At 37.7% G+C, this 15,006-nt stretch overlaps 1 protein-coding gene across 9 annotated transcripts in view; it reads left to right on the top strand.

Moving 5' to 3' along the window:
- ANKS1B (ankyrin repeat and sterile alpha motif domain containing 1B) overlaps positions 1-15,006 on the top strand; it is a 6,771,497-nt gene that overhangs the window by 4,415,504 nt on the left and 2,340,987 nt on the right. For all 9 annotated transcript variants that reach the window (XM_044087908.1, XM_044087910.1, XM_044087909.1 and 6 more), the window contains one exon: positions 10,478-10,576. In XM_044087908.1, coding sequence (XP_043943843.1) covers positions 10,478-10,576 — 99 coding nt within the window. The remainder of the gene's footprint in view (positions 1-10,477; positions 10,577-15,006) is intronic.

The following is a 15,006-nucleotide window of genomic DNA, read 5'->3' as shown; positions in this document are numbered from 1 at the left end:
TTATTCTCTCACTAATACTTTGTTTTTCACACTATCCTAGTTTCATGAGCAGTTTCAGTGGACTCTCATCCTAAAACTCCAGCAATGATTAGCCTACTCTGTTTCAACAGATACATTATTGTTACTGGCATTATAATAGTATCCTCAAAATGTTTTAATTTCTTTATGATTTATACTATATATATGTTTTATGCCATCTGTCTGTCTGTAAAGCTGTATCTTGTTCTGTTCCTCTCAGTTTTCTCTAACCTTAAGACTTTGGCACATTCAGTTGTCATATTGATACAGTTCTCTTCTATATTTGAGTGTATTTGTTTTTTCTATGTGGTTTGCTGTAGATGCTGTGATAGATAGTCTGTGCTGTTTGTTTCTTCCTTTTTTGCAGTAAACTGGGAAATGATATGGCAACAGCCTTAGTGCCGATACTTCTGGTCTTAATGGTAGTTTTGATTAAGGGCTCTTAAACAATGTTTCCTATTACAAAGCTGAGCCTCATATTTTTAGTCCATTTCTCATAAAACTTGTGGTTTTCTGGATTTTGTATCAAATCAGTGAGGACTGAATTCACTAAATTCAGACTTCATATCTTTCAGAAAAATACATGATACAGAAGACCTTTTATTCTGACAACTTTCTAAATTTATAAGAGCAATATTTAAAATGTACCCCCCATTATTTTTGTCTTAGTCCAGATTTTTTGTGCTAAGGGGTTGAGAGCTATGACTGTGAGTGTTTTTCATGCTTAGCCTTAATCCTAGGCTTTAAGACATGTTTTGCTCCAAAATGCAATAACCATAAAACTCTAACACTGCTTTGTTACGCTCACATTTATTCAATTCAGCTTCAGTCCACTTTCTGATTATTTTTTTCCAATACCTTTCTCAATGTCTTGCCAGGATCCTCAGCTATTTTTTTTTTCTTGTTGTTGTCATTGTATGTAATTATAACATTAACATACATCTGTCTTATACCAACACCTCACAGTGTCAGGGAATTACAGCCATCCATCAGTCTACATTTCCTGTAGGAAGCGCATGTAGAAGATATAGCCAAATTGCCTCAGTGTGCATATAAGGAGCTTAGTGAGACATGCTTCTAGATGCAACACTCACAACCTATTAGCATCCCTAGACTCAATTTCATCTAAAGTCTTGCTTTAGTACTTTTAGTTATTAAAGTCCCTTTCTTCACTGTACTTGCATCTCGTGCTATTGTTGTAGTTGTACGGACATACTTCCATGAGTTTGCACCCCCTCATTTTTCCCAGAATCATTTGCATCGATACCTTTAAATACTAGAAATTCCAAAGGCAGCAGTGAAAAAGTGAACTGTCCATTAAGTCTACTCCACTCAGGAATGTCCCCCAGTACAATAGCTAAGGTTTATTTATTTATTTCTTGTCATTAGTTCAAAACATTTGCTCTGCTTAGCAAAGTAAAAATCAACTGTCCTCCATTTGGAAGTCAGTCAACGGAAAGGGACCCTGAAGCTTGCTTTCCCCCCAGGTGTCTCTACGGATGCACTATACAATCTTGAAATACTGAAATGTCGAATTTCAGTATTTCGAGACTGAATAGTGGAAAACCCACATACCCGAAAACCCAAAATCATGAATAGCACAATCACGACCATTCACACAAAGACACACACACACACATACATACACATACACACACACACACACACACACACACACACACACACACACACACACACACACACCTACCTAACTACACTAAAACAAATATAACAACACACACACAAACACACCTAACCTACCTATAAGCAGGGGGGCAAGCCACACCCCCCTACTTATATATTCTAACTCTGAGGTCTCACTAAACACACAAACACACCAAAAACACTACCACACACACTAAAATCCCTACCCAATACCCTCACACACACTTACCTGAAACCCCAGATAAATCCACAAACCACACCACACATCACGAATGTGACACCACGATAGCAGATTCGACATTTGCGGATTCGACACTTCCGCATTCAGCATAGTGCAGTTTCGCGTAACTGCACTTTCCACTATTCAGTCTCGATGTGCTGACATTCGACATTTCAGTATGTCGAGATTGTCTAGTGAATCCATCTCTATGGCTTCTTTGATGAAAACCTCATATATTATGCCATGTGCCAACTTTAATTCCACACGACCAGTTACAATGGAATTTTTAATGTTTGGTTATGTAATTCTGCTCATTAATGCACTTAACCTGCCTGGAGCAGCTTTACTCCATAGCATATCACCTACTCAGAGGTGATCTCTGACTAACATATAAAGCTATGTCAAACCCAGAGCTGTTGGACATGCTACACCTAAAGAAATCCCAATCCCTCCAAGCTACATGCTCTAGGGGCCTAAACCTTTTCACTACAATAAACAGGACATGCTGGAGGGATAGATTCCTGTCCCAGAGACTTCCTATACTCTGGAACAAGCAACCCATCTATGTCAAGCAAAGTTCTTCGTTAGCACTCTTCAAGAAAAATCTTGATGAGTGGATGGGAAATAGAAAATACACCCCGGGGATCACTTCTGTGTCTCTGCTGGACAGTGGCACAGGAAAATAACTTTCTTGGGTGGCGTCAGCTATGGTACCTTGCTGGCTAGGCTTACATAGGCCTACCTATGAACCTATGAACCTATGGAGAACACAAGATCCAGGGTTTAATTCCTTCTATCTTTTGCTTACTGCTTAACTCCGAGCAAGTCATTTAAGTATTCAGTGGTCTTGGGTTCTCCTAAAAAAGTATTTGTGTTCAGTGGGCTTATCTGTTAACAGACATATAAAAACTAAATAATAATAATAATAATATGCATTTTATTCACTTCTCATGGTGAAGAAACATATTGCATGATAATTATAGGTTATCATATCACTTACAAGACTCTTACTGAAGACTTAAAACCTTGCAGACTGCAACACTTTCACTCTAATATGTTAACCTCTTTCTATGTCTGCATGCATATTTTTTCATTCAATCTGTTTGGTGTTTGAAAAGATTGTGTATTTTTTCCCCTTCATCTACTTTACAATGACCAACATAAGCTTTAATGAGTTATAATCACTGAGTGGCTTTGTGTTGTCCAAAACTGTTCAGGTTTCCTCCATGTTTCCTTCATTAAGATTCCAGATTCATGTTCATCTGATGGGTCTCTCCCATTTTATTGACAGATTATTGCATAAATTATAATCAAGATAATTGCGTGATGGGCCCCTAGATTTTGTCATCTTTCAAAACTTTACATTACCCTGGAAAAGGAAGACAGCACATACCACTAAATTACTTTAATTTCATAACTACATTTTCAGATCCAGACCCACAACATAGTATTGCCCTGACTATACCCAATAACGTCACTTGTTGTAGGGCTCTTCGTTATAGTGTTGGGAAAGGAAACGGGTGCAAAACAGTGAAGGGGATGAAGAAGAAGCTCCGGTACGAAGTTGTGTTAGCATGTTTTTTTCTTTTGTTTTCATATTCCTGAAACACTAAAACTCTGAACGTAACCAACTTACACATCATTTGTTTTATAGCTTCAATGTACAATTATGTCATTAACTTTTATTATTTATTATTACTAAGATCATTCCTTTTTGTAACACCATAATGATCTATAAAACTAATGTTAGGATAGTCATTTTTATGAAAAAGTTCCGATTACTAGGGCAGGCCCTGCATGCAAGGAGACAAACACTAGTTTGATGAAAGACTAAGCTGATGGTGCTGATGGCGCAAACAAAATGAGGTGTTTAGCTAGAGATAGGATTACATATGTTATAGCATCTGTTTCTGTATATCACTCTTATAATGCATATATCCAATTGTCTTCCTTTATTTACATGATGTATATTTTAAATCTACATCTCCTATTGTATACCTTGATTATTGTATACGATGTTAGTATATTACAATGCCATATATCCTTTAATATTCTTCATCTTTGTTTTTTTTTGTGCTATGCTATAAAAATAATTTTTATGATATTTGTTGCATGCCATATTTCTCTTATTACTTATAATCCTATATCATAAAATTAGATTAACTCTATGAACCTTGTCTCTAGAGGATTGTCACTAATGAAGTGAGACCCTAACCTCATGTGCGCAAATGGGAAAAAGGGGTTGTGGACAGATGGACGGATGTGCTATCTTCCTTGTTCAGGGTGCTATGCATATGAAAATACAGATATTTCTATAATGTAATGCTTGAATACCTCAATTAATTGATTTATATTCCTACTAATAGCTTGAATACCTCAATTAATTGATTTATATTCCTACTAATAACTATACTTTGTACATTTTTGATATTGTTTTTGCCACTACTGTGGCCCATTTACTTTTCTGAATTTCATTACTTACTTAAACCTTACTGTAAAGTTTTCATATGCTACCAACCCTATTACTGTACTTGCTGCTGTCTGATTAAATGCTTAGGTTTCTTCTGCCTTATTTTCAATTTATGGAGCTTTTCTCCTTGGCCTGCTGCTGTAAAGGATCTTGTCTGTTAGGAGTAGTTGACCTAGCCCAGTCAGCAAACAACACAGATAAATAAATGGGTAAAAAATGTCCATAGGTTCATAGGTTGGTACTAGGCTATCAGCCATAGGGCCTATACAAGCCTAGCCATAACAATTCCCTGGCTATTTCTTCCCACACTATTTACTTTCCTGGACCCCTGTCTAGTAGGGCAACTGACGTGATCCCCGGGGTGAATTTCCTTTCTCCAATCCAATTGTCAAGGTTCCTTTTGAAGAGGGCCAAAGAGGCACATGTATGGGCAGTCTATTACAGAGTCTGGGGAGTCTCTGGGTCAGGAACCTATCCCTCCAGCATGTTTTGTTTATTGTGATGACAAGATTTAGATCACTGGAGCGTGTGACTCTGAGGGACTGGGATTTCTTTAAGTGCAGCATGTCCAACAGCTCTGGGTTTGACATGGCCTTGTATGTTAAGCAGAGATCGCCTCTGAGTAGATGATATGCAACAGAGTATAGCTGGAGTTTTTTAAGGCGGTCAGCATAGGGCATCTGCTTTAGGCCTGTGATTATTTTAGTGAGGTATTTCTGTGGTCTTTTCAGTTGTTGTAGATGTCTTGAGAGGTACATACCAAATGGGGCATTGTATTCTATAATGGGTCTAATGAGGGATGAGTACAGTGGGACAATGACCTCCTTTTTTCTGGATGAAAATCCCTTAGTGATGAGGTGTGCCACATAGAAGGATTTCCTGACTGTTGTGGCGATGTGGTTATTGAAGGTGAGACCACTGTCCACCTGTGTCCCTAAGTCTCTTATCACACTTTCGGTGTTTAGTGTACTGCCACCTATGTGGTAATTCACGAGTACATGTTTTTTTCCCAAAGGGGATAACTGTACATTTCTTGGCATTGAGCTTGAGCCCATGGCTCTGGCACCAAGCATCTGTTTCTGTAAGGCCCTTTTGTAGAGTATCCACATCATTTGAGGATTCAATAATGGCTCCCAGTTTGCAGTCATCTGCGAACTTTGTTAGCCTGTGTCCCTTAGTGTTGGCCTGTACTTCAGAGAATGCCAAACAAGAGCTGTCCCAGGACTGAACCCTGAGGTACTCCACTTGTCACTTGTCTGGAGCTGGATTTGGAGTCTGTTACTTCTACAGTGTGGGTTCTGTCAGTAAGTCAGTTGGCAACCCATTGGGTGATGTAAGGATTAATGCCCAGCTTAGTAAGTTTATCTATGATTCCAGAGTGGGGAGTGGTGTCAAAGGCCTTGGCGTGGTCTAGATAGGCTGTGTGGACCACCTTACCCTTGTCCATGGCTCTGGAGACTGATTTGAAGAAGTCAATCAGGTTCAAGAGACAAGATCAGCCCTTCATGAACCCTAACTGGGTGGGGTCCAGTGTTTGAAGGTTTAAGGCTCGTCAGACTGATGGGATGGTAGTTTCTGGGATCCAAGGTGGATCCCTCCTTGTGGAGTGGGATAACTGTAGCTCTGCACCACTCAGTGGGCATGAAACCTGAGGTGAGGCTATGATTAAACATGACACTTAGGTGAGGTGCCAGTTCATATTGTAGTTCATGTAGTACACAGCCTGGGATGTCATCTGGTCCCATGGATGCTGTATTCTTAGCTTTGGAGAGTGCATTTTTTACCTGTGTAGCCATTATTACCGGAATTTGGCAATCTTCCAGTATTGACATGTGCCGTTTATTGGGTGAGAGGGGGTGAAGTTGGCACTGAATCAATCTGCCAGGATACTGGCAATATCATTGGGAGCAGTATATTTAATGCCATTCTGTTTTAGCTCAGAGCAGATCTGAGCATTGCCATTTAGATTCTTGACAGAGTTATAGAACCTTGTGGTTGTCTTTGGAATCTTTGGCAATTTTATTTTTGTAACTAGCTTTGGAGGATTTTATGAGGGATCTCAGTTTATTACTGAGGCTGGTTAGGGAGTTTTTTGCATCCTGGGATTTTCCTCTTTTCTGCAATAGTTTCTTCCTTTTGTTGTAAAGTTTGTTTATGGCAGGGGACCACCAGATTGGCTTCCTTTTTTTGGAGGAGAGCATCTTGGTTCTATTTGGGATGGCACGATTCATGCATGAGTGGATGTGCTTGTACAGTGCCTTAGTGTAGGATTTGGCAGTCAAACTTTCAGTTCCAGTCTGCATGGGTGTCATGAAGTTTGTCACTTCTGACTTGAATAGCATGAAGGTGGCTTTGGAGAAGTTTTTTGTGGAGGTTTCCTTACTGGGGGGTGGGGGTGGGGTTGGGATGTGGATGTTAAGGGTGATTAGCTTATGGTCAGACCCGACTAACAAGGGGGTGATCATAGGTGTGGAGCATCGATTTCCCATGTTGGTAATGACCAGGTCTAGATATTGGAGCCCCTGGTAGGACTATGGATTAGTTGATCCAGGGCATTGGAATTTATGAATTCCAAGAACCATTGAGCAGAGGTGTTGGTACACGAGTAGTTTTCCCAGTTAATGGCAGGGTAGTTAAAATCACCCAGCATTAGGGTGTTTGGTTCTAGCTTAATATTTTCCAGCATGTTTAGAAAGGTGTAGTGAGAATCTTGGGGCATGGTGGGGGATCTGTAGCAAGCTACAATTTGGATTGCACTCTTACCTAGTGTTAGTAGCACCTGGAGAATTTCAGACACATTGTGTTGGGCAACTAGCCTGGTGGTGTGAATATCCTTGGTGAATATGGACACTCCTCCACCTTTAGTGTTTCAGTCCTGGTTTGGTGGCCAAAAAGTGTGGTAAGAGTTGTAGCCTGGTATTGCAGGGGTGTTCTCTGGAGCCTTGAACCAGGTCTCAGTTACTGCACAGATATCAATGTTCTCCATTTTTAGGAGTGCCTTGAGAGAGTGCATTTTGAGGTTTAGACTTCTAGCATTGAGTAGCATTACCTTCAGATTCAGCATTTCGTTTTCACATCCTGTGGTAGGATTTTTGAGGTGGAATCCATTAGATAAATTGTGGTGATAAGTCACCATACAGTGGGAAGATATAATATGTAAAAATGGCAAATAAAAGCAGCAAAGTTTAAAAAAATCAGGGCTTGGCAAACCCTTCAAGGGTGCTGTTAGGGTGTACTTAATAAGTTAGTGCTTCCATTACTTGTCATTTTATTTATTTAAATTGCTTATGTTATATTTAATAAATATCATTCAAGAGTGCATTCAGTTAACCATGATGTTTGTAGAAACTAAAATATAGGACTCTAAAAATGATGTATCTTCTAACCATGTGGATTGCATAATAAGAAACAATGATAGAGGGTGATAGGTGCAAGGGTGTTTAGGGACTTTGGGCACTTAAGTTGACAGGGGAGCATAATGTGATGTTTTGAGAGATTATGCAAAATAAAATGGAAGAAGAATGATTATTGGAAGAAACTACAACACCTCATTAGAAGTATGAAAAAAAGCTTGATGGAAAAGAGGCAGACATATTGATCTGTACATGGATGGAGAGAAACTGGGAAGAGAAACATACAAAATTATTAAGTGGAATGTGCCAGAGGGAAGGCATAACACAGAAGATGGAATAATAAGGGAGTTAAGGAAGATGGAAAACTGTTCTTCAGATCCATTTTTGGAAAAGAGGAATAGTGGAAGGATGATACTGGAGAGTTAAAATGGGGTGCAATAAAATCATTACATCACACACTGGTGGGTCGTGAAAATACTCTGGAATTACAAACTGTGAAACTGTGTTCAGTTTTTCTCAAGATATTTAAGCCCAGTTTAAAGAATAGATTGGTGACTACATGGTAATTGAAGAGGTCTTGGCAGAGGAAGGCACATAGTCGGTAAAGGGAGATTCTTTCAATTCAGCCACAGGTATTTTATGAATGTTTACCTAGAGAAATGGTAAGGACAACTCAATGAATACCAGTGCCATCTGCATGGACTTTAATAAGGCTGAGTTATGAGGAAAAGCCATTAGCACTCAGCATATACTATCTGATAGATAGATGAAGCAGCAAGACGTGACCTGAACATGTAGGGGTACAAAGGGTAGGGCAGAGTGCCCAATTCCAAAGAAGAAAATGGAGTTGTCAGAATGGCTCATAGCTAGTTGAAAAAAAGGCACATTAATCTGGTTGGATCTGTGAAAGTGCTTGTTTTTCAAAAGAGTTATGGGTGTTAAAGTACAAAATAACTTCAGCCAACACAAGTTCAGCAGAGAAGAATAGAGTAATTTATTATAGAGAACACACATATATGGGAGACAAAGCAGCCAAGGTCTTGTTTCTCAGAACACACAGAACTATATTTTTTGTATTATTTTTAACACTAAACTTAATAAAGTGTATCTATTAAACTATAGCTACTGACCAATTAAAACTGAACACCGCTGCATTATTTTCCTATCTAAGAATCTGCTGATCCTTTATCTGTGCTCTTCTATATTAGGCACATGTTCCAAGTTCCATGTTGTAACTGGAACTTTCTACACTGGCACTAGCCGTGTTGGCAAAAAATAGATAGTCAGAAAATAGATCATCAAAACAGACTAAAATTACCAGGAAGCAGTATTTGAAATAGAATGAATTCAAAACAGAATGTTCAATAAACATCTCCCCCTTCTTTTGCACTTCTCCCTTCACATGGGAGAGTGAGACTCAAACCTAAGTAGGCTGTGGAAGCACAGAAAACTAAGACCTTCATTAGAGCCTTAAAGGCTTTATTAGAGCCTTAAATAGACTGAAGTGCAGGAACTGGAGCAGCAATTGTAATACTGGTACCAGGAAATGAACATTTCCTCAGACCTTAGGCTAATATTGCCCATTTTTTCATATTTTACAGTGTTTATGTAAGCAGGACAAAGACTCATGCAGGCAGTGAAACAAATCAAGAATATAGAAGATCCATTTTTATTGTGTAAATATCTTTAATCAGTCACTAAAATAACCACACCAGCCTGTAACAATCACCAGAAATGTCCATTAAACACTGTTAGAAATGGCACAGTTATTGAATCAAAAACACTTTTATTATCAACCAAGGTACCTTGGTAAATATCTTTAATGCTAAGTGGTATTAGATTTAAAAAAAGCATTTCATAACCTCCAAATTCGTCTGACCTTGTACATTTAGATCTTAATCAGGTAACTGAATTGCTGTGAAAATAAATTTTGTAACGCAGCTTGAGCCACAGACAGACAGCATTTAAGTGATACAGAAACATTATTAAAGGAGATTACATAAGGCTGCCATTTATACCTTTCTTCAACACAAAAAACTCAAGTGCTAGAAATTTAAACAGCAATTGGGGTTCTGACATTTCTTACATTATATTAGGCATGCAACATTTCTGTTAAGAGTATCAGCTATAGTTCACATGTAAATCAGAAAACAAGGCTTCTTTTTAAGGTAATTTTAATTACTCTTACTCAACTGCTAACATCGCTTTCCTGGACACTGCTGTCACCATCGGCTAGCTGTGTGGTTTCTTAAGGTAAGTATGAAAGGATCAAATATGTTCTCAATGCTGACAAGTAAGCTCCAATCTAATATTTTTCATTCTGGGAGATTTATTGACTTTCTACCCATTCCCTGATAAAGTAAAATGCATGCAGACTCAAGAGCTATGTAAACTGCAATCAATGTATCTGTCATGATCTTTCCTAATAATGTCTATCTGACAGCCTAACAACATTTTTGTATGAGGATGGCTTCTTTCCAAATAAGTAATATTTTACTTAACAATATAACTTTTTTTTTTTTGTTTGTGGAGGGTTGAATTAATTAATGTAAAATAAGATTGCAAAACCAGTTCTCTTATTTTCTCATTTTTTCACAGTATTTCAAATGTACATAATACATATATGCTTCATCCATTCCACACTCATGCTTGCCTCATTCTAAAGCAATGTACACTGCTCTTACTGTGAAAGTATATCGATGATTACAAGAAATAGTTAAGATATAATTAATATTCCATTTATTACACTAGGGATTAAATGTAGTAGAAGACCAAGATCTTCTGGAAATAGGAATACTAAACTCTGCTCACCGGCAAAGGATTCTACAGGCAGTCCGCCTTCTCCCAAAGGTAAGCCTTAATACAAGTGTTTGCAAGTTTTGCGACCTGAAATCTAAAAACATGGTATATCTGTCTCTATGATATGTATGTGTATATATATATATACACATATATATATATATATATATATATATATATATATATATATATATATATATATATATATATATATATATATATATATATATATATATATATATATATATATATATATATATATATATATATATGTGTGTATATATATATATATATATATATATATATGTGTGTGTGTGCGTGTGTGTATAATAAATGAAAATTGTACGGGGAAAGACAATGGCATGTTCCTAATGACTTCTGCTTGACAAAATCTGCTTTGCTTGTTTTTCTGATGCGTAGCATGTTTTGCTGAAGAGAAATGTCTTAAACATCCACATACCTTAACGTTTCATCCAAGTGAGAAAGTTAGGATGAGATCTGAACAATATTAGATTTGCCTTTTTCCTATTAAAAAGATTTGCAGTAGAAGCCTTGTGAAAATATATCAAAGAAATGTAATATGTATACTCTTGAGGAAAAATGGTAGAAACAAAATATAATTGTTTTAAATAAATCTGCAGAATGCAAAAAGCAGCATTTTTACCCAAAGAAAAGTATGACACCAAAAAAGTGTATGGCCAGCTCAGGTGAAGAATGCAATGTATTAGTGATGAATGCATTAATGCTACTAAGCAATTTCAGGGATCAACAGTCATGAGCATATTCAATAAATTATCAATGACAAAAAAGCAGCTATTCTACTAGTGAGTACCAGTCTGTTAGTTAACCAGGATTTTTAACTTATAATTGGAGTGGATGAGTCAGGTGGTCTTACCTTGTGGTACACTTTGTGCTTTTATGAATCATTGAACATTTTCGAAGTGTAGCTTGATGTGATATGGCTTGCAGTTTACCCTCAGATAATAATTCTGCAGTATATTAGCAAAATGTGGCTTAGGCTGAAAATGGTCATTACACCAGCTTGCTTACCAAGTTAACAAAGTCAGAATAACATACAAGAGATATCACTTTGTTTACCTCAGGACAGAAAGAACTGTCACGTATCAATACAACGGTAGGTGCTTTGAAAGTGTCATTCTAGTAGAAGAAACTGTATTCAAATACTTGCTGGTTAAGAGCAATGTAATGAAGCCATTCACATTAATTTAACAAAGAAAACAGAATATCATTACTGCAGTCCAGTTTTCACAAATTTGTACTTGCAAGCTGATAGGACCAAGAAAGACCAACACAATTCACCTTAATTTAAATCTATATCCCTTAGTCAAAAAATGATAACTTTATTAGTTTTTAATCAAAATGAATGTTTTCTGCTGCTTACTGACACATGCATACTTAATACACACTGAGACTTGAAGTGTTTCTGATTGTTACAGTCACTTAGCTGGCACTGAGGTTATAGAATTTGAATAGAAGGGCAAACAAAGCTGTAATACTAAGATTTTGCCATTATTACACAGTACAGTTGCATGATGCCTGATATTAGAAATGTCTTAGCTGGAATTTCTGGAAACACCTGAAATTCACTGAGATTTACATCCAGTTATTTATAATGGCTGGTATCATAGACAAGGACCACAGAGCTAATCAGTCATGTATTAGGCATGGAATAGCAATGGAGGTCAGAGCAAAGGACTGCGTGATTAAAGAGAGGCGTGATACTAATGGGAGCAGCACAGCTGGACTGATCGACAGCTGGAGTAGTGCTACAGCAAGGCTCATGATTGGCATGATAGACATCACAACAACATCAGGTTTGTGTAACTAAGTCAGTGTATGTTCACAAGTATACAACAATGAAAGCACACAAGTGTAATATGTCAATGCACACTTATGAGTGTAATATGGCAATGCCTGCTCACAGTTGTAATGCCCTGCTTTAATCTAGCAGAAGAAGGGCAGCATAGCAGCCTTCAGGTAATCTACTACCTGTGTACACAGCAACGTGGCACCCATTGATGACATAATTTGAACTAGGAAAGAGGAGAGCAGCAAAGAGAAGAACAGAGAGAAACATACAAGCGTAACCATAAACTATAAATGGTGGGGGGAGCAAGGCTGTTTCTTTAATAATACTTATAATTTGCAGGGAAAGAGCATTTTTTGCAAGATTTACAAAAGAATGGTAGGTGGAGGAAATAGTGAGGAATGACTTTAGATCAAAGAGGAGAGTGACAGATAGCAGGCAATGCACTCACAAAAAAATCTTGCTACAAATATCTGGACTGTATCGCAGTGCCCCTTCCTACATGTGTAGAAAATAGAATCATCTCTTCATTATACTAAATACATGCCCCACTGTATTTTTCATTTCTGCATGAGCTGTGCTATAGGCCATTTCCTGAATTGTCTTGGGGGGGTGGAGTTGCAGATGTCACTAGACTACTATGTATGTTCGTGTATTCTTCAAATTAACATTTGCATCTATTCATGCTACTTTCGGCATTTCTGTTGATGACAGAGCAGATTCCACAGAGGAAAATGGCTATACTAATTCTATATTTTTTAATGCTCTTAAATGTGATTGATCGATCGATTGATTCATTCACTCATTCATATTGTTCCAACTTTGATAGCTGCTTTAACCAATGCTGGGTCAAATGGAGACATAATCTATACCAGAAAGCCATAGGAATAATGTACGAAAGAGTCCTGAATATGATTATAGTGTCTCACAGGAGAGATGCACACTCACATGTGGAGTGTGCGTAATCAGTTTGTGAACCCATACATATTGCAATATGAAGGGAAACTAGAGCCCTCAGAGGAAACCGATACAGAGAAAAGAAAGATATGCAGACTCTACCCAGAAGACCTACTACCATAGCAATGAACTGTCAATAATTTTGCCGAATGCTCCTGATTTTCCCCTCATATATTTTGCCCTGTCCCTCATAAAATGTTTGATTTTCTGATAAATCCTTAATAATCCTAGACATTAAAGTTTCATACTGGTCAGCAAATGTATGCTGATGCAAAACATGTTCTATTAACTTTTTAAGTAAATTAGAATAATACTTAATAAATGTCTGTGGTTTTAGTTGTTTGTCTTATATTATTTTGTTTTTTTCACTGATTTTTGAGCAAAGAAGTGCTACCACTGAGGCATTTAAATGCATCAGGTTTTCTGCTGCTATTCTGAATTATACAATTTCACTGTCACTCCTATGAGATTGTAGATGCTAAAAGCCCAAAAATTATGACAGATATAAAGGCAATCCTGAGTCTAGCTTTGAAGCAGCTATTAGCAGCAGTATTATCTCAAATGTTGAATACTCAGCTGTTTGAACTTGGTACAGAAAAAGATGTCTCACTGTCACCAAGACAAGATGCAAGCTCAAGTACCATTTTAGCAAAATCCGAAGATGGCTTAAGGTGTTTAATTTGGGAGGCATTTCTTACAGATAATATCAAAACAACCAAACAACCAGCCAGAAACCAACACTTAAGAAACAGTATGTCTGCAAAGATTACTTCCAAGTTTTGGGCAAAAACGCCAATTTATTATTCCTATAACAGTAAGGAGAGAGAGATGAACGTAGCAGGGCAAGAATAAAGAGTGATATACACAAACATTTGTAAAGGGTTGATCTTAGCCACCAGATTTCATCCATTAAAGGATGGCAAGCTGGTGTTGCATCATGATCTAAAAGCTTACTGATCTAGATCCTGGAGGTCATAGAATGTTTGATGTGATTCTGTGAATCCAGCAAGAAGCAAGCCAGCTTCTCAATAACCTTACCAATGAAGGGTTGGTTGGAGATAGGATGGAAGTTCTCCACAGTGCATGAGCCGAGAGATGGTTTCTTGAGAGTAACAGCATTAAGTGCTTATGACAGAAATAACCCAGTCCTAAGAAATGTCCACTCAGTCTGGTAAACAAATTGACATTTAGCTTGACAGTCCACAATCCAGCCCAAACAAGGTAGGATGTAATGCTGAAACATCTGTGACCTTTCCATACTCATCATTATGAAATCTCAGCTTAGAAACAGTCACAACAATGTGTATTCAGAACATTGTTCTGAATATGAGCATAACCAACGAGAGAACATGTGATCTTGGCAACCTGATGTGCAAAACATGGTGTAGTTTCCACTCATCATGAGGTTGAAAAGCATTCCCAGGACAATAACATGCATACTGGGCTGCAGAGTGTGTTATTCAGCTGCATAAAAGCATGAAGCTATGATTTAATCCAGCAGAAAACTTGCTGGACAAGAACTTTGCCTACTTACATCAGATTTCTGAATGGTGTACCATACAATGGATATCCTGACTAAACTTGTTCTCAAGCAGTCTGTGTGCATGCCTATGTATTTCACATAACTCATGACTGAACTAGCCCATGTTCATTCATGCTTCAAGGTAACTTGAGCCATTGCCACAACACCAGCCGT

This window comes from Protopterus annectens, chromosome 11.part0, assembly GCF_019279795.1.
Source record: "Protopterus annectens isolate FY-2018-M chromosome 11.part0, PAN1.0, whole genome shotgun sequence".
Lineage (NCBI taxonomy): Eukaryota > Metazoa > Chordata > Ceratodontiformes > Protopteridae > Protopterus > Protopterus annectens.
Note: the sequence above shows the minus strand (reverse complement) of the source record. Positions and strands in the feature narration are given on the sequence as shown.